This window comes from Ischnura elegans (assembly GCF_921293095.1).
Source record: "Ischnura elegans chromosome 13 unlocalized genomic scaffold, ioIscEleg1.1 SUPER_13_unloc_3, whole genome shotgun sequence".
NCBI lineage: Eukaryota > Metazoa > Arthropoda > Insecta > Odonata > Coenagrionidae > Ischnura > Ischnura elegans.
Genome location: NW_025791659.1, coordinates 7,783,936 through 7,803,630, shown reverse-complemented (window position 1 = coordinate 7,803,630; position 19,695 = coordinate 7,783,936). Strand labels below are relative to the sequence as shown.

General features: G+C 36.7%; 2 protein-coding genes across 2 annotated transcripts in view; both read left to right on the top strand.

The window, feature by feature from the left end:
* Positions 1–5,507, top strand: part of LOC124172985 (insulin-like growth factor-binding protein complex acid labile subunit) — a 43,069-nt gene extending 37,562 nt beyond the window's left edge. The window contains exon 7 of the mRNA XM_046552517.1: positions 5,271–5,507. Coding sequence (XP_046408473.1) covers positions 5,271–5,439 — 169 coding nt within the window. The 3' untranslated portion in view covers positions 5,440–5,507. The remainder of the gene's footprint in view (positions 1–5,270) is intronic.
* A 1,720-nt stretch (positions 5,508–7,227) lies between these two features.
* LOC124172838 (leucine-rich repeat-containing protein 40-like) overlaps positions 7,228–19,695 on the top strand; it is a 32,205-nt gene continuing 19,737 nt past the window's right edge. Inside the window, exon 1 of the mRNA XM_046552331.1 lies at positions 7,228–7,314. Within this exon, the coding sequence (XP_046408287.1) occupies positions 7,309–7,314 (6 nt within the window). The 5' untranslated portion in view covers positions 7,228–7,308. The remainder of the gene's footprint in view (positions 7,315–19,695) is intronic.

Sequence of the window (19,695 nt, the reverse complement as noted above, 5' to 3'; positions counted from 1 at the left end):
TAGCATCTCGTGGTTGCTTAGCATCTGCACTGAAAAATCAGAACTTATGGTGGTCAGGACCGGACTGGCTCTCTAAGTGTGACCAACTATGGCCAAAAACAGTTTTTAATAGAAGCACTAATGAAGAATCTAAAATTCCTATTGTTTTATCAACAAATACTGCAACAATTAAAGCTAGTGGCTTTAATATCTTTCAAAAGTACTCTAATCTAAAAACTACAGTGCATGTCATGGCTTATGTGATACGTTTTCTACAAGCAAAAAAACTAGTGCATCCAATTTTCAGTGCATCATGGTTTAATGTTGAATTAATGAATGCTGATGTAATTTTGAATCCAAGTGAAGTTATCAGAGCTCGTTTATTGTTAGTGTACATAGCACAACGGCAATCATTTTCTAAAGAAATTTCGATCTTGGAGAAAAATGAAATTATTCCTAAGAACAGTGTGCTTATCAGGTTAACGCCATTTATTGATCAAAAGTTATTAAAAGTGGGAGGAAGATTAAAGCATTCATTACTTTCTGAGGATGAGAAACATCCGTTGATCATACCCAGTGATCATCCACTCACACGCTTAATCATCGAAGACTGCCATAAACGTACACTGCATGGTGGGGTACAGCTAACTCTTACAACACTACGCACACAGTACTGGGTATTGAAAGGACGGCAGAAAATCAAAGAGATAATCCATAAATGTGTTGTGTGCCAACGTTACAGAAAAAGTACTTCATATCAAATCATGGGTAATTTGCCACAATACAGAACAATGCCTAACAGACCTTTCTCAAAATCTGGTGTTGATTATGCTGGACCTGTGAGCATTAAGACCTCACCAGGAAAGTGTAGAAGTTCATACAAAGGTTTCATATGTGTTTTTGTATGTCTGAGCACTCGTGCTGTGCATTTGGAAGCAGTTTCTAATTACACTTCTGAAGCATTTATTGCAGCTTTCCGACGATTTGTTGGGAGACGAGGTCATTGCTCCTTGTTATTAAGTGACAAGGGAACTAATTTTGTGGGTGCTGACAGACAATTAAAAGAACTGTTCCAGAGATCTTCCAACTTCACCCGCACCTTCGCTGAGGCCTTAGCATCTAATGGAACGGAGTGGCGTTTCAATCCCCCCACAGCCCCACATTTTGGTGGGATCTGGGAAGCGGCAGTCAAGTCAACAAAGCATCATCTAAGACGGGTTATCGGGGAAACAAAGTTGACTTTCGAGGAACTGTCAACTCTATTATGTCAAGTGGAAGCATGTTTGAATTCCCGCCCGCTTGTTCCCTTATCAAATGATCCTAATGATATCCAAGCGTTGACTCCTGCTCATTTTTTAATTCAATCTTCATCTTATCTAATTCCAGAGCCAGCATTAATTGAGGAAAGTATTCCGACTTTAAAGAGATGGCAAATGGTACAGCAAATGCTTCAGCATTATTGGCGACGCTGGTCGAGGGAGTACTTGCAATCTCTACAGCAACGACAGAAATGGGCAACATCAACCCCAAACATCAAGGCTGGGGATCTCGTGATTGCCTGCAATGACAACACTCCACCAGCGCGTTGGCAACTAGCCAGAGTAATAAAAGTTCACCCGGGTGATGATGGATATGTCCGAGTGGTGACAATTCAAACTGCAAATTCAGTGCTTAAAAGACCAGTGAATGATCTAGTAATTTTAAAATGAATATTGTAATCTGAGTTTAAAATCTATGTTCATTTAAATATTTTTGTTGTTGTTATGTAATGGTTCTCTTCTGCGAAGAGAAGGTGGGCGGAATGTTTGAAGTCTGTGTAATCTAGTTTGAGTTCCCGCCAGTTCAATTCGTTTTTCCATTGTTTACAGAGTAAGTCAAATTTGTGTTAAGTCAAATTTTGTAACTGCCCCCACGTGTTCCGGCACGAGGGTAGGCAGTCAGCCTTTGGTCGCCAGGTAGAACGGTCGAACGGGAGAGTTCTCCTTTTTTGTAATATATAGCAATTTCAATCATCATAAACCGCCTGGTCCTTCGTTTATTTATTAATCATTTATCTTTGTACCCCTCGCGTACAGGTTCTGATATTTTAAAAATGCTGCTGCAAAAGAAACTACTCGATGAAAAAAGAGTTCTGTTATTGTGTTGAGGACGAAAAGTCCCCTGTAGCTGCCAGCACCCTTTTCTCAGCCTACTTTGTGTGAAAATTCTTTGGCGAAAAGAAACGTTTGTTGAGGGTGCATTAACCCTTTTCTTCATCCGGGATTTTGAATGATTCGCTTGAAACAATGCTTTTGTATTATTTTCCATGGTTTAAATAGTTGAAATTGAGCATTATAAAATATTATGCATTTTATGGCGGTGCATCATTTGTTGCAGCGTTTTTATTTTTCAAAATTAGTAGGTTTTCATTATTAAAATATATATTTTAAATTTAGCAGTAAATGTTATTCAACTCGTTCATTGAGAAGAATAAGGTCCATTTTTATTGAAATACACATCGATATAAAAATATTTTTGATGCGAATGTTTTTAAAAAATTGCGAATTTAGTAAAAATGGCTGGATTTATCGGTAGGGCTTTGAAATTAGTGGCCGGCACACAAAGTGTTAAGTGGACAATTGCGTTTGATTTAATCCCTTATTCCCCAGACTGTATGAAGTGCTTTTTACAGCGGTTTGTTTCGAATATTCCGGTTTATTTTGACCTAATTAAATAAAGTTTATAGAAAAAAAATATTTTCATCATATTATATAATTTTCAAAATGCTGTGCACACGCAACGCTGGGAAAACTCCGGTAAATTTATACAAAAAAAGTAATTTTTAAAAATAATCCTACATCTTTTATTTTTTATCTTGATTTGTACACTCGACATCTTCGCCAGGAGTTATCAGTATTCCTTAGGAGGAAATGCCCCATTCCGCCTTAACGGACCTGATGGGGTATGTCATTTTTCAAAGGGTGTCTCGTATGTGCGCATCGATTCCTTTTTGTGCCAAACGCCATCAGTCAAAAAAATACAATTATCTGAATAAAAATGATGATGGAAATGACCAAATCAGAGCCAGAGATACTTAAAAAAGTCAGTCAAACGAAGAAAAAATTATTCTGAGGTAGACACTTTTTCTGATAATTAGAATTCAATAATGGAGCCTTAACGCAACGCTTGGGATTAATAAGTTAATGCAACGCGTATGCGCTTTCAATGCTTATTGATGCGGTTTACTGCTCTCAGATGAGACAAGCGGCTCTTTTATGAATATCTACGAAAGAAACGCATCTTTAAGTCTGAAATTGAGCAAAATTTAAGCAAGGAAAATTCATAAATTTCTACATTAGCTGTAATAGAACTCACGGATTCCCCATTTTTCCTCCTCAGTATAGTTATCTCCGAAATTTGTACTCCAAATTCTTTCCGATCGATTTTTTCGTCTTGATTTCCGAATTTTATCAAGAATGCATTTATCAACAAAGATCATGTGATATTTATTACAGAAACTAGCACGTTAAGTGTAATTTAAGCTACGTGATATATTGGGGCTGGAGTCAGCGCCCGTGGGGCAAGAGTCCTCATGCGGACACTTGCCGCAGGACTCGTGGTCCAACTGCATTTGCTGCACCTATTACGCCATACCACAACCACATGTTGAGCTGCAAACATGATAATAGCGTGTATTGTCGAGGCAAAAAAGGCGTTTTAAAGATTGTTTTAAAGTATCGCTAGACGAAAACAGTAGATAAATGAACGCCAAAAGCAAAGATAAGAATTACCCGGTCCTACAATTTAGGCAAAAGTCGCGCAAAAATGAAAAAAAAAGGAAAAATAAGGCGTTCTGACGTTCGATACCTTTCACTGAGAGCACCCTCCTGCTCAATTCGGTCCATTAAATGTAACTGATTGATAATACATGTGGCATCTTCACGAAAAAAAAGAGAATGTTTCGTAAAAGGTATCTTGCCCCATGCAATATCTTTCCTCTCACTACCCTATCGTCGCACTTGTAGCATTATTAGCTTTTATGCCCTCAACTCGCATTTTGCCTAAACGCTGCGATGATCTCATAAACTTTATAATTCCGAACGAGGTAAAGTATCACGTTAAAGTATCAGGTGTCACCTACAACCCACGGGCCATTCCGCGTTACCCTTCCGAAGGACTTCCATTGTGCTTTTTCCTTTCGTGAGAGCTCTTTTGTCTCCTTTAAGTACGTAAAACATTGCATTTAGCATGTTTATTGAGATCATTACCCCTGAAATTTTCGGGTGCAACAAATATCACGCACTCCACTCCACACCTGGTAGCTTTATCTCTATTTTCACCATTGCGTCAATCCCCCCCGTAATCCTCGTGGTGAGTTCTGGGTAGTTTTCTCACGAAATTGGCAGAGAGCTCATTAGTGAAATACGTGGCGTTCGTATTATGTTTTTTCTCAGCCTTGGCTGAATTTCTTGTGGAAAATAGCTACACAGATACGTTATTCGTCTTTACGATTGATGTTAATTTAAAATAATTTAACTTATTATTACTTTTTGTGGGACTATTTAGTACCATATGATGACTTATTTGCTAAAAAAATTAAATTCGATCGAAATAAATATTACTTACCTGCGATTTAGCCCGAAAAAAGGAATTTTAGAAACGTGGGCAAAAATAAAATGTGTTGTGCGGATGGTCTATACACTAATTTTGTTGCTGATTCCTAGACATTGTTTGAGCAAAAGATTTTGTCAAATAAACTTCAAATTTCATTTTTATAAATTATAAACATGTTTCCACTCTTTAATATTACCCATTATCCCATATTTTCATAAAATTCGTCTTCATAACCATTTGATTCATAAATCAGCCTGATTTTTCGCGAAATTTTAAACTTTAGAGCTCGGGCGGCTGTGGTTAATATCATCCGATTTGAAAAAAAAATCTGTGTGCGAGATCCTTATATCATTTCGCAACTTTCCCGCACAGTCCAAATTGGATCAGGAATAAAACCATTTTACGGCCCATCCTAGAGATCAATATAAAAAGTTATAATTTAACATATGATTAAAATCACGTTAAGAACAATAAAATATACTATATCCAAAAAACAAGCTCAAACACAAATCATATTCTATGTTGATTAATGATTGAAAGAGGAAATATTTATTCTGTTGGTCCATTTAGTTTTTACAGTGCGTTTGCACATTGAAATAAAGATCAAGTTTCGTGCGAAGGTGATCGAAAAGTTTTGAGCGGTAGTGAGTTATTTAATTTTCCGAATGGGTTACAAATGAATGTTTTCGTGTTTACAGGAAGCCAGATTCGGTCAACGGGAGAGCGGTCGCGGATGTGGAGTCATGGGCTTACCATTGGCTGCCCACGATTGGATTCTGTTGGAACGACAATGGAGTTAATTCAGCGTCCGGACACAAGGCCACAAGCTCAACCGAAGCAGAAGCAATGGTTGAACCACCGGCGTAGCACTGCTGGTTTTCCGGCGATACATTGTGTAATTTGCTGAACATTTTCGATGAATAAATTTTTTACTACATTTTTGCAGAGAATTTCTTCGTAACTTTCCAAAGTCTTTGCTCGACCAGGAATTACATTTTTACTTTTTTAATATTTAGGTTTATTCCGCGCAACAATGTTAAAAACCTTAAAGGGTCTAACAGGAACTGAAAAACTGAAAACTGAACCAGTAGAATAAGAACAGAATGCATGAAATGCAACGCAGTGACTGCTTTGTTCATTTCCATGTGCGGCAACGACTGAGTGAAACACTAAAATCATGTTATTCTTGATTTCTACGTCAATTATACATAACTTCTATTTTATATACAATAATATTTAATAATCAATTGAATATTATTGATATTTGAGTGTAATTTTGTATGAAAATGAATGTATTTTCCGGAAAATAATAAATATTTAACGGTTTTGGCTTAAAAATGTGATTTCCGAAAAGTTTTTCAAATTTCGATTTTTTGACCCCTTAAGCGCCTAGCGGTACCATATGGTACCAGGCTGTATCTAGGTAACTATTAGAGATAAAAGAATAAAATTTGCGCTGAATGACTTAGAATTTAATTCGTATTAAAACATATGATTACCACAAAAATCGCAGGAACTTTTTTATTCAGGTGTTACCGGGTTAAGGTGACACTTGTAAGAATCTCTTCCGAAGCTCCATAGGTTCGCGTAATACATATACTTTTACTCATTGTGTATTTGACTACAACAATGAATCATTTCACATTGTTTAAACGTCGCCCCACCACAATACATGCTTCAAACATGGAAATAATCGTGTTATTGGTTTATATTAAGTAAGAGGAATAGATTTAATTAGTATAACAATTTCGGCAGTTATGTGGTGAAAGTTCTTTGATACTTTTCACTAATAAAATTTTGACTATGTTTTCCATAGAATTTCTTCGTTAACTTCAGAAATATTGCTTCTGTCATCGATTGTATAGGAAGGTTGTTTTAACCTAGACTTTATAGTCGCAATGTTGCTACAAAGCTGAAATTAAAGGAGATGTATGAAATTCTGCCAAAATATACATATAGTTTCACACATTCTTAACTCGACTATAACAATGAATCATTAAAAATTATTTAAACGTCGTCTTGAGGGAATGAACATGGATATCCCAATCAGCAAAGTGACTACAGTGAAATGTCTTTGTAGCGAAATCCCACGGACCAACGAAGTATGATCATTTTTCTAATATTTCGCTATACGGGAAATTTCGTTTTATGGAACATTTCGATATACGGAACGAAAAATTATTTCGCTATACTGAATATGTCGCTATTTAATATAGCCAATGGAAATCTAAAAAAATAAAGTACAAAAGTATATCTTCAAGGTTTTCCCAAGAGCAAAGTCACTTTCAGGAAATAAGGTTTGTTGGTTTAAAGTATTCTCGCGAAGGATGGGTAAACTCCGACGATAATCACCAGATGTATGCTAGTCGTTGTGGTAATATTTTTCTCTAAACTTAGCGTATATGTGGAGCAAAAAATAGCCACCTGCATATATCATTCAGGGGAATAAGTCAAAAGAGTTGTCAACATATAATGGCGCCGCTCTGATCTCGCTAAAAGCTCTGAATTGGCGCCTCTTGATATTGCAAACCTCCTTGGGGTTACGTGACTCGTCAGTCGAGAGTCACGTTTGCACCTAACCGCGACGACAGGAAGTTCGCATCTGTCGCGAACGCGAGGATTGCGCTGAGCAGTCTTCAAATAGGACGGTATTTCCGGGAAGGGACATAGACGCGAGAGTTCAACCATCGACAGAAGCCACTGGGGAGTCAGATTTATCACACCAAATTTGCTGTTATGAAGGTAAGTCCTACCCGAAGCTTTCTCTATTAATACTTTATACGGTCCGGTCTCTTATTCTGTGCATTTTATGAGCTGGCACAGTTCATTTCCCTTGATAACACCAAAAGTAAATGCCATATAAATTAGTTTAGTAGTTTCTCTGGCCAAACAATTTTTAATGCGTGCCTTAAAAGCGATAACAGAAATTTTATGGTATCTATATATTATTCCATCGATATATCGTCGTATTGAAGCAATACGGATAAGTGTCAATGATATGTAGCGTGAATGCATTGTTGTCAAACTACATGACATTAATTTAATTTACGCAGTAACAATAAAAACGGTGCTGTTGTCTTCTATCGAATGCATTATTGCATCGATTATAACGTTAATCCTTTTGACTGAATTTGTTAGCTTTAACATTTATATCATTGGGTTGTTTATGATTAATTTTTAATAAGAGGTTGAAATCGTATCTTCTTTAAATGAAACACTCAATAACGAAAAGTCAAATCCAAGGAAAGTTGAATCGATTTTGCTCTTAGAAAAATCATTTCAACTTTCAAGTCAAGTGGACTGTCGGCATACTTCAATTGTGGCCTTAATAGGGATTGCTTCCTTGCAATTTATTTCATTTCCCCTAACCCAATATTTCCCGGGCTGTATGCCGGAGGTCTATTCTGGTTCTTTCTGGCTATAGCCACCGCGATTTGTCGAAATAATTGGCGAACGATGACTGAATTCGTATTCTCGTTTTCATTCGCCAGCTATTTCGCCAGAAAAGCTTCCCTTCCTCTGGCGATGAAAAAGTTATTCTCGTTCTTTCTGGCGAGATTTTAACGATTGTTAGCATTCGCCAAGAGCAAATTTTTGCTAGCGACGACGGTGAAGTCGCCCTAGCGACTTGGAGAAAGAATTGCTTCCAAATTTGCTGTTTTGAAGGCAAGTCCGACCAGTAGTTTTTCCCTATTAATCACTTAACGCCCAGCGATACCAAATGATACTAGTTGGTAGTGCAGTGTCAAACGTAAGTTTTTTATTATTTATTGTAATTTATTAGGGTTTTTGAGAGTTTTATATTGCTGTGAACATTTTAAATGATATTTTCCGAAAGTTTTGTATTCTTAAAAGCTGTATTTCACGCATTTAGAGCTGTTTGAAATTTGAGGATTATCAACTAGCCCAAAAAAACGGAATTTTTCAGAGCAAGCATTTCATTTCATTTTCTTTACTTACGCCCTGTGGATTGCTCATGCAAAGGTTTTATTAAGTAATCATGATTTTTGTAGCCTGTTTATCTCGCATAAAGTATGATTAATATTATTTGATGTGAGCCTAATATTTGCGATGTTATGGTGCAAAATATGTTGGTGGTACCATATGGTACCGCTAGGCGTAACTCTTAGTGATAAAAGATAAATTTTTCACCTTATGACTCAGAGTCTCGTTGACATTTAGATAAATGATAGCCACAAAAAATCGCAGAAACCTTTTTATTCAGTTGTTACCGTTAATATGGTATACCGTCCGGTCTCTGAATTTGTGCGTTTTTTGAGTTGGAAAAGTTCATTTCCACTGGCTATAATAAATGTAAATACCATGGCAATTAGTTATGTAGTTCCTGTGACCGTACAATTTTGGATACTTGCCTTTAACCCACTATTCCCCAGACTGTACGTAAAGGTTTTTACTCCGTTTTTTTTTAGCATTTTCCAATTTATTTTGGCCTACTGAAGATGAATTTTTGGAAAAAAATATTTTCAACGTATTATATGATTTTTTAAATGCTGAGTATACGCAACGCTGGGAAAACTCCGGAAAATAAATATAAAAAAGTAAGTTTTAAAAATAAAGTTATATCTACGATAACATGCTAAGGGGTGTGTCATTTTTCCTAAGGATGTCTCGTATGTGCGCACCGATTTTTATGCCGAACGCCATCAGTCATAAGAACACAATTTTATGAATGAAAGTGTTGGTGAAAATTACAAAATTAGTCAGTTGATCGAAAAAAAATTACTCTGAGGGATAAACTTGTTCTGAGAATTAAAATTTAATAATGTTGCGTTAACGCAACTCTGTGGACTTAGGGGTTAATTCCATACGCAAGATATTTTGGTGGCTAAATAATCTTTCATCGATATATCATCGTATTGAAGCAATATGGATAAGGGTAAATGATATGTAGCATGAATCCATTATTGTCAAAGTGCATAGCATAAACACTAGAACCGATGAACTTTCCAACCCCACCAATACCACGGCATGGAATGTTTTGTCCCATTGACAAAATACGTTGATCCTGTCATGCTTAAGTGGAATTACCTTTTTTGTGATATAAGGGAACAAAACATGTGTTTATGTAATGTTTGCAACGTTGTTTTTTTTAAGGATAACTTGGAATACAGTAAACTTTTTTGACGTATTATTTGCAAGCTCTGACCTGCAGACGCGCCGGGCAGAGGTGAAGCGGCCGGCGCTACGTGAGTAGGCGGCCGGCGCAGTGCGCAGATTATTCCCTTATGCGCTTTTAACTGGCAGAATAACGGTATCTGTGCATCGATCCCCTTCGTAATAAACTGTTATTATGCTGAATACAAAATAAGTGTACAAAAAAAACTGAAATTGTATGTTTTCCCCAAATGGGACAATATAGTCCCATCCCGTGGTTCAAGGTAAATCGTCGTTTTCTTGCGAAGCAAACATTGTACACTATTTTCAATATGATTATTCGAAGAACATAAAGAATGTGTAAAAGTAAATTTCATAGGGATCAAACTACTAGTACAGGAATGGCAAACATTTCCCGCGGACGGGACAAAAAAATCCCGACCGCGGTTCTTGTGTTAAGTTAGATACACGCATAAACAATGAAAACTCAGCCGTAGGCTTCTATCGAATTGATTGTTGTATCGATTATAACTTCAATCATTTCAACTGAATTTGATATCTCTAGAATTTATATGATTGGAAGCTTATTATTGATTATTAATAAGAGGTTAAGAACCTCATTTCATCTAGATGAAACGATCAAAAGAGAAAAGTGAAATCCAAGGAGAGGCGAATTGATTTTGAAAAATCAATGTATCAATCAATCGGTATTTTTCCAATGTGACCTTAGTTGGGATCATTGCCTGGTAATTTCTTTCATTTCCTTCAAAGGAAATGGAGTTAAAGGGAAATATATTCATGTTTCCCATTGATTTACAGTGAAAATAGACACTGATAAACGATAAAAAGAAAATTAGGCATGGGTACTTTTAAGGTAACGTGTTTCTTATGTTATCAGAGAAGATATATTCTGTAAATATTGGTCTGCTACGTTCAAAAGCATAGGATAAAATCACTCATATCGACTTAACTTCATGCCGTTATTAGTAAGCATTGCAAGTAAACATTCAGCATACTTCCATTAGATATATTGCTGTCATAAAAGGTTACTCCTTACGTAAAACATTCGATTCAAAATGCGTACAACGATTTCATAGTGGTATCGATCACAACACCCAGTAAAAAAGCTAAAATACGTTTTGTTTCACTTAAAACAAAGGAATTCGTTTTTTTTTACTTTTACCACACTAAATACCCAAATTTTAACGGAGTAATATGTGCAATGTAACGGCTTATCAAAGAAAAAAGATATTGAATAATCGAATTCAATGAAAGTCAATTTGATACTGCTTGTAAGAAAATAGATCAAGTATGATTCTTCCCGTTTCCCAATGTGACCTTTGTAATAAGGACTACAGTTGAACTTGGTTATAACGTCATCAAGGGGGCCAGTAGATTTTTAACGTTATATCCGAGTGACGGTATAAAAAAGCTGCCTTAAATCTGAGTGCGAAGGGCAAAGTAAAAATGCAAATGTTCTCCTATTTACAACACTGTTTATTGAAATCTACTCGTACATTGTGTATCTTTTTAAAATCTTCGCTGCTTTATAAACAAATAATTCCAATACAATTCGAAACAAACTCTATATTTTGAAACTTAGAGCATAAAACCAACATCAAAAGCCACCATGATATCACAATTCCATTTATATCTACCACCACCACTCTTCCGAACCACCGCCATGAACTGCATCAGCGTGGATCCTGAGTTCCGCTATAGTCCTCTCCTCCCGCTCTCTTCTCCTCTCGTAGGCGCCTCCCCTTCTCTGCTTTCTCTTCCTTTCTCTGCTACACCGCCACCTTTCTTAGTCCTTATCCCGATCCTTCCTTTAAACACGTCTGCCTCCTTCAACTCTCTATACACAACTCCCTTTTCCTTCACAACCATCCCTCACTACCATTGTCAGTTTTAAATTATATAAAAACAATATGGTGGCTTGTTTATTTTATGTTACAACAGTCCCTCACTACCATTGTCAGTTTTAAATTATATAAAAACAATGTGGTGGCTTGTTTCTGTTATGTTACAATTGGAATATGTCCAGGTACCGATTAAAGTAATGAGAGTCATCCCGTCACCAGCTCAACGTCCTGCTCGTAACCTGTTCTTGCTTTCGATAGTTCTACACATGGGTATAGATTTGAGACATATTAAAATCACACTTCCACTTTTGCTACCCAAGAATCGCAAAATTTTTGACGCCACACCCGACGGTCGCAATATTTGTCGACGATATGAACGGGTTTTCGTACAACATAAAATGTTCAATTTTGGCTGGTATGTATAAAATGTGACGTAAAACCCGAGTAGACATTACAACCGATTCCGTTATAACCAAGTTTCACTGTATATCCTAAATCGTTCGTTTATTTGGCGCAAAAAGAGTCGTATTTTGAAGTTTTTGGGGCTATTCGCCTTTATTTTACATTGATATTTTGATATCGATCAAAAAATATAAATATCAGCTAAGCATGGATTATATTCTCAAATACACGTTTTTTTGCCTCAAAAAGAGGGTATTTAGAAGCACTTGAGTTTTTTCCCTTGACTATGCATTGATTAGATAACGACGTGCGTGATGCGCCCGCTCCCAGCGGGCTTCCCTCGCTCTTTTCAATACAGGTCCACAGAGGGATAGGCGCGTTTCTAATTTTAAAATGTAGAAAAAAAAGGCAGGGTCTTATGTACAAATTTAATTGGAATGTTCATGTAAAAATTAAGGTCAGAGGACATCTTTTAACACAACATTGAAAGTAATTACGCTATCCTCTGTTAAACGCACATGATTACTCGTACATACGTATAAACAGGAGGCTTGAATGTGGAATCAGCCGGATTTTGATAAAAGTTCTTAAAAGAATGAGAATTGTTGCTAATGAATTAATGTATCCGTCTGAGCGCCGTAAACTTCAGGGATATTTCCCGGTTTATGATTATTTTTTGTTTTTTTTTAATTATTTAAAAACAAATTTTAGGATACAAAAGCAATATTTAGGAAGTAAGATATGCCGTTGCATGTTCTCTAATAAATTCTGTGCATTTTGGTACCTCATTTGAAGAGTTTGGATGCGTATAAGTTGAGAAAAAGGAATCTATACAGTAGAAACAACATAGAGGATAGAAAATAGAAACAATGGTTCGCATGGAGACTGAAAGATAAATAAAATTTTATATTACCAATTCGGTACTACGCTTTAAGTTTCAGATACGTACCTACGGGTAATATTATGGCAGAAAAGGATACTTATCGATTAATCGATATGTACTCTTAAGGAAATGTTGCTCATCAAAATAATTTTTATGCATGTAGAGTTCATTGATGTCTTAGCACACAATCATAACGTGTATCATAGTACCTAAAATAATAAGTCTGCAAAAACTCGTATATCAATTATAACTTTGGTTCTAATCGTTGGATCAAACTTTTATCATATTTCAAACAATTAGTGTTATTTTCTCTTATTTCATTATCACACTTTGTTCAAAAAAATATTTACTCTCGAATGTGGCTTATCCAACGATGTATGTATCGATATATCTTGCTCATGAATTGATAGAGAGGAGTGGCCCTCATTGCAAAAGATATCAGTTCAATGGCTCGAACGGTTACAAACACTTTGCGTGCCTTGGAGGTAAAATTATGTTTTTTCCATTTAATTGACTTTGTATGCGTGAAGCCGTAATATTTCGCCCGTGGTGCATTTCCAGTTTACTGCTTAGGGGTTCTGCTTTTTCAAACATTAACTGCTCGTTGGGAAAAGTGTTCAATTTATGTCTTGAGGATGAATAGTCCTCTGTAGCTACCAGCATCCTCATCTTAGGCCACTTAGTGTGAAAATTCTTTGGGCCAATTGGACCGTTCGTTGAGGGTGCATTGACGCTTTTTGTCATCCAGGATTTATAATGCTTTGCTTGGAACAATGCTTTTTTATGATTCCCATGCTTTAAATAGTTAAAATTGAGCGTATTACAAAATTGTTTTGCATGTTATGGCGATACGTCATTAGTTGCAACTTTTTTATTAAAAAAAACAGTAGGTTTTCATCATTGAATTATACCTATATGTAAAAATTAGCAAAAAATGTTATTCAACTCATTCATAAAGAAGAGCAAAGTCCATTTCTACAGAAATGCACATCGATATTAATATATATTTTTGATGCTAATTTTTATAAAAATGTACGAATATGGTAAAAATGGCTGGATTTTTCAGCAGGCAGTTAAATTTAGCAGCCGTTACTCAAAGTGCTAAGAACTAAGATCGCATGCTCCAAAAAAAATGGCGGCAATTAATTTTCAGTCGCATAACACATTTCGGTTAAAAATCTACGAAACATAAAGAAGGCATGGGCAACTTTCAAAAATTTTATATTTTTTTGTAAAATAATCGTAAACCTTATAAATCACTACACCAAATATTTTTGAAAAATCATTTCTAACTTGTTAAAATAACAAACTAAAATATTTTTAAACACCTGTTGAAAGCGAAAACGTTTTAGCCCCAAAAGACTACCACCGTTTTTTAAGCCCATATGTTTGGTAAAAGAACAAATTTTGCACCTAATGACTCAGTTTCGCTGACATTCCGATTAATGACTGCCACAAAAATAGCAGAAACTTTTTAATTTAGGCGTTACCCGGTTAATGACAATTTCAAAGGATTTATTGTGTGAATTAACACTAGAATGCCGAAGGGTCATTTTGACACCTTGCATGAACATTTTTTTCATAGCTTGCCTTTAAAGATTGTTGTAGAAGGAAATAACTCGTGACTTTTAATGACTCTTAAGGCTCAATAAGACGACAGTGTGCGTGACACCCCTCTTTTTTCCGGCCTAAAAAAATCAAATTTACCTTGGATGCCGGACGGTGTCATTTTGACACCTAGTATATTTTATCATTTCTTCGTTCGGTTTTAGGTGCTTCGCGGGATGCAGTTTGATTGTTACTAGCCGAATTAGTATTTTAGCATAGTACACCCTCGTGATTGTTTTATGTTTTACATAATTTCAATAAATTGGCATCAGCTGTTCATCATTTTTTTCAAAAATTCATTAGCTCATGAGATAAGTATATTCCGCTCTATTTGCGAATGATTTTCTTTGAAACCAGCCAAATTTTACCGCGACGACGCTTATTTTTTTATACACTACACACCACGGCGTACAAAAAATATAAGCGTAAAAAGACTGGCGACCTAGAAAAAAATAATCCTCAACATATCACAGAACATGGGTGTCAGACTAGACACCCTACCGGCATTCTAGAGGTATGCCCATTTCCCGGCATTCTAGTGTTAACTTAGAAAGACATGTCAAGCTGCATACGCAATCCTGAAGGTTGTCAAGGTTAATAGCAAGCCGAATATCAATAGTTACCTGAATAAGCAAAAATGCGAGCATGTTTTAGAAGGATTTCAAATTCAACGTAAACCACGTGGAAAACAAAAAGAAAATGCAAAAATAACGATACGTATTTGCGAGCATGTTAGTTTGTACGTAACACACTTCGCTAAAACTTGATTTACCCGTCACAAGGGGTTATATATAAATGTTTTTACCATCATGCTTGAAAGAAAGTTAAGCTTATCCCCAGCATGTAAGTCCAATTTAGATTTCACCAAAGCATGGTCAATTATTTTTCGTACACAAAAAGGACATTTATTACGGATTGAATAAAATTTAGTCACAATTTACTTTTTTAAAACAGATCTTCTTCAAAAGCTTGCAAAGTGCTTCTTAAGTTACAGATGATAACCTACTATGTTTCTCCGAAATATTTCACTTCTCCCGTTTTTTTATATGAGAGGGCCAATTTATATTCAACGCATAATTGTTTCAGGCAGTTATTATCGCAATCTCTTGTTTTCGCAGTTTTTACGTCGTTTGAAACTCCAAACTTCCCGCTATCATCCCCCCTCTCTTCCTTTTGATAAGTATTGCACTTCCTCTTTCCTCAAAACTCGCTTTTTCCCCATGAGCCCCATGACGGTCGCTATTCTGGATGGAATTACAACGTGCTATTCGTATTTATAATAGGAGAAGGCGTAATAATATTGCGTATTCCGACCCTTTTGCAAACCGTTATTCTGAACGGGAGTAATCCATGCCTAACCCATTATTCCCAGCGTTTCGCTAACGCAACATTATTACATTTTAATTCTTAGAACAAGTCCCTACCTAAGGATAATTTTTTCTTCGATTGACTGACTTTTTTTTAAGTATCTCTAGTTCTAATTTGGTCATCTCAATCAATATTTTCATTCATAAAATTTTATTCTTATCACTGACAGCGCTTGGCAAAAAATAATTTATGCGCACACACGAGACAGTCTATGAAAAATGACATACCCCAGCATGTCCGTTAAAAGGCAGAATGGGGCATTTCCTCCAAAGGAATACTGATTAACTCCCGGCGAAGATGTCGGGTGTACGCAAATCAAGATAAAAAATAAAAGATATAACCTTATTTTTTTAATTATTGTTTTGTGTTTATTTACCGGAGTTTTCCCAGCGTTGCGCATACGCAGCATTTAAAAAATCATATTATGTGATGAAATTTTTTTTTCCAAAAATTCATCTTAATTAGTCCAAAATGAATCGGAAACTGCGAAACAAACCTGAGTTAAAAGCCCCACATACCGTCTGTGGAATAGTGGGTTAAACTCCACCAGCAGACGTAATACTCAAAGGGCATAGCCGGATAAGAAGGTGAAAAGTCCCCCCTCCCGGATTTTTCCCGTACTTGGGATGTGCGATTTGGGATCAAATGGGACAAACATCCCAATATTTCCAGCCCGCTAGATGCCCACCAGGGCCGGCTAGATCGAAAAAACGATTTTCACTCTTTTTTAAATATCTCGGTCAATAATGCATATTTTTAATGCGGTTTGCGGCATTTGAAACCTTATTTAATGTCACATATTTCCCATTGTTTTCAAAAACTTCAGGTGGGGCAAGAAGATATGGCGTCGATTTCTGGAGGTGTTTTTTAATACCTTTCGGCTGGCGTATTGGAATTATAACTTTTAAGTGGTGGAACATCGCGAAAAATGCGATTGAAAATATGCGATTTTGGCCATTTGGCTCTATGCTCTGGCCCTCCATAACACCCATTTTTAGTTATTATAGTATTCTACCGATTAAAGTGCTCACCACAGGGACAGAATTGTATGGATACTGGTTCCGAAAATGCCTTCAGGGCCCTTGAAAACGCCCGAGTAAGCTAAAAGGAATTTCCCCGCTTCCAAACCCCCTCCGTCATTCCTTTCAAACGCTGAAATAGGTTTGATTTTACCGTAATAAACGCACCATGAGAATTTATTGAACTTCCTCAATGTCCTAATCAGATATAAATTCATTGAAATTATCTCACCAATGCTAAACTATGTGGATATCATGATACGTTTATGATAGCTGTTTGCTGAAATGAAAAAAATTATGGGTTTAACTTTTGAAATGAAAAAAATGGCCCAGTTGGCATACAAATAAAAAAATCTGGTGGACAGTAACAAGCCGAACAGATGAATTTTCGCCATACAATTTTATATTGACTCCAGGATGTCAATGAAAATCGCTCTTGAAAGGTTATTCGTCATCCTCTGAATATTCATTGATGCAAGTTACTACGTTGTCCGTCAAAACAAATGCTAGTTGAAATCTTATTTAATATTACTTAATAAAATCAAGGTCTTGCGATTTTATCTTGGTACTGCCCATAGGATAAATAATAAATTGTTGCTGCTATATGAGCGCAACACCCTATTCTTCTACTTCCATTACCACAGTCACAGCAATATCTCAATATGCTGCCCCATACGCTGCCATTCGCTGTAAGCATATTCTAAATAAAAATTATTGTTCGTTATATTTTAATGATATTTTTCCTTAACATTACCATAACCTATCCGTCTTAATTTAGCCACGAATCACAATTTGTTCAATTCTTTAGTCGTCAATTGAGCTCGCATGCCTTTCAGCGTCGGCATCAGCACGCTGAACTCTAAATCATCTTCTAAATATGACACAACATCCCGAAATCCTCTATCCAGAACCAAAATGTTACCCTATTTCATGAAATTTTTACTGGATATGCCGATTGCAAGATTGATTTTAGAGAATCGGCATCATTTTGATTGGCCAAAAAGAGTCCGGGCATAACAATCACAACCCATCAAGGGTAAAAATAGGGAATGGTTTACAAAGAGGAACTAGTACTGTTCATGTTTCCGGTTTGGAGCTTGAAAAGAAAAACTATCAGCCCTTGAGTGACTGACCTAATATCCGAATTTCTCGTCGACGTTAACACACTAAGTAACTCTGTTACTTGGTCGCATGACAAACCAGTAAAAATTCGCGGGCAATCATTTCTCTAGAAAATGGAAGTCACTAAGTTTCGCCGTCAAACTGCGGTTAGATAAATATGCGACTTTGTCCACAAATAGACGAATTTTAGAAACATGCAAGAAAAAACTTATGCAGTAGATACGGAAAGTGGGAATTTCATAGGTAAACACCGCTTATCATGTAGACAACCTTTACAGGCCACATTTTTGAAAGAAATGATCAACCTCCTCTCACCTGAAATCTAGCTTCTACGGGAACAGGATGGAGATAATTTGTAGCGGTATATCCACAAATGAAACAACACTTGCGCGTAGATACAACGCGGGGAAAACTCAAATCGAGCTCATTTTCTTAATCGATATTCTTATATTCCGGCAGTTTTTGGAGGCCCTGAAGCCATTTTCGGCACCAGTATCCATACAATTCTGTCCCTGTGGTGAGCACTTTAATCGGTAAAATACTATAATAACTAAAAATGGGTGTTATGGAGGGCCAGAGCATAGAGCCAAATGGCCAAAATCGCATATTTTCAATCGCATTTTTCGCGATGTTCCACCACTTAAAAGTTATATTTCCAATACGCCAGCCGAAAGGTATTAAAAAACACCTCCAGAAAACGTTTTTTTCTTTTTGGCCCTCTCAAGAAAGTTTTATGAAAACATGCATTAGAAATTTTCAAATCGACGCCATATCTTCTTGCCCCGCCTGAAGTTTTTGAAAACAATTGGAAATATGTGACATTAAATAAGGTTTCAAATGCCGCAAACAGCATTAAAAAATATGCATTATTGACCGAGATATTTAAAAAAGAGTGAAAATCGTTTTTTCGATCTAGCCGGCCCTGGTGGGCATCTAGCGGGCTGGAAATATTGGGATGTTTGTCCCATTTAATCCCAAGTACGGGAAAAATCCGGGAGGGGGGACTTTTCACCTTCTTATCCGGCTATGCCCTTTCTGTAGGACCGGTGCAATTCAGTATTCTGAACAGCGAATTGCGTCCGGTAGGGTCGGAATAATATTAGATTGTGAGTCGCTCTAAACCGCAAACAATTCACTATCAGTATCAAACAATTTCATATTTGCATTATTCTCTTTTATAGAAAAATCTTTCTTAAATCGTTGCCATAAAAAATTGTAGTTTGTCCGGTGATTTGCCCTGATAGCTTTCGTAGCGGCGAGGGCACTGCCCAATCCCACCCACCCTTCAAACCCTATCCCTACCCCGTCGGCGTCGTCGGTCCTCTATCGTGGCGGCGCCTCCATCCTTTTTCCTTCCCATTCCACTCATTTACTCAGCTGCGCGGGCGTTTCAGTTGAATTACTGTGTCCCGACTCCAGTGCTTACTCAGGTCCCCCCTTGGAACCTGATTCTCCGTCCACTATCAGTCTCCTTGCTTCCTTTTGATAAGAATATAATATCACCTTTCATAAAAAAAATCTCATCCCTTTTGATCAACTCTGCATGTTGATATCTGGTGATTTTTCCGGGTATTCTTCCGCGTTTATCCATTTTGTAGGACAATATTTCGCCAACGTTCCAGTTGGCTTCCTCAGGTCCACTGAAGTGACCACTTGAAGTGACCACTTGAAGTGACCACTGAAGTGACCACTTGAAGTGACCACTGAAGTGACCTGAGGATGCCAACTGGAACGTTGGCGA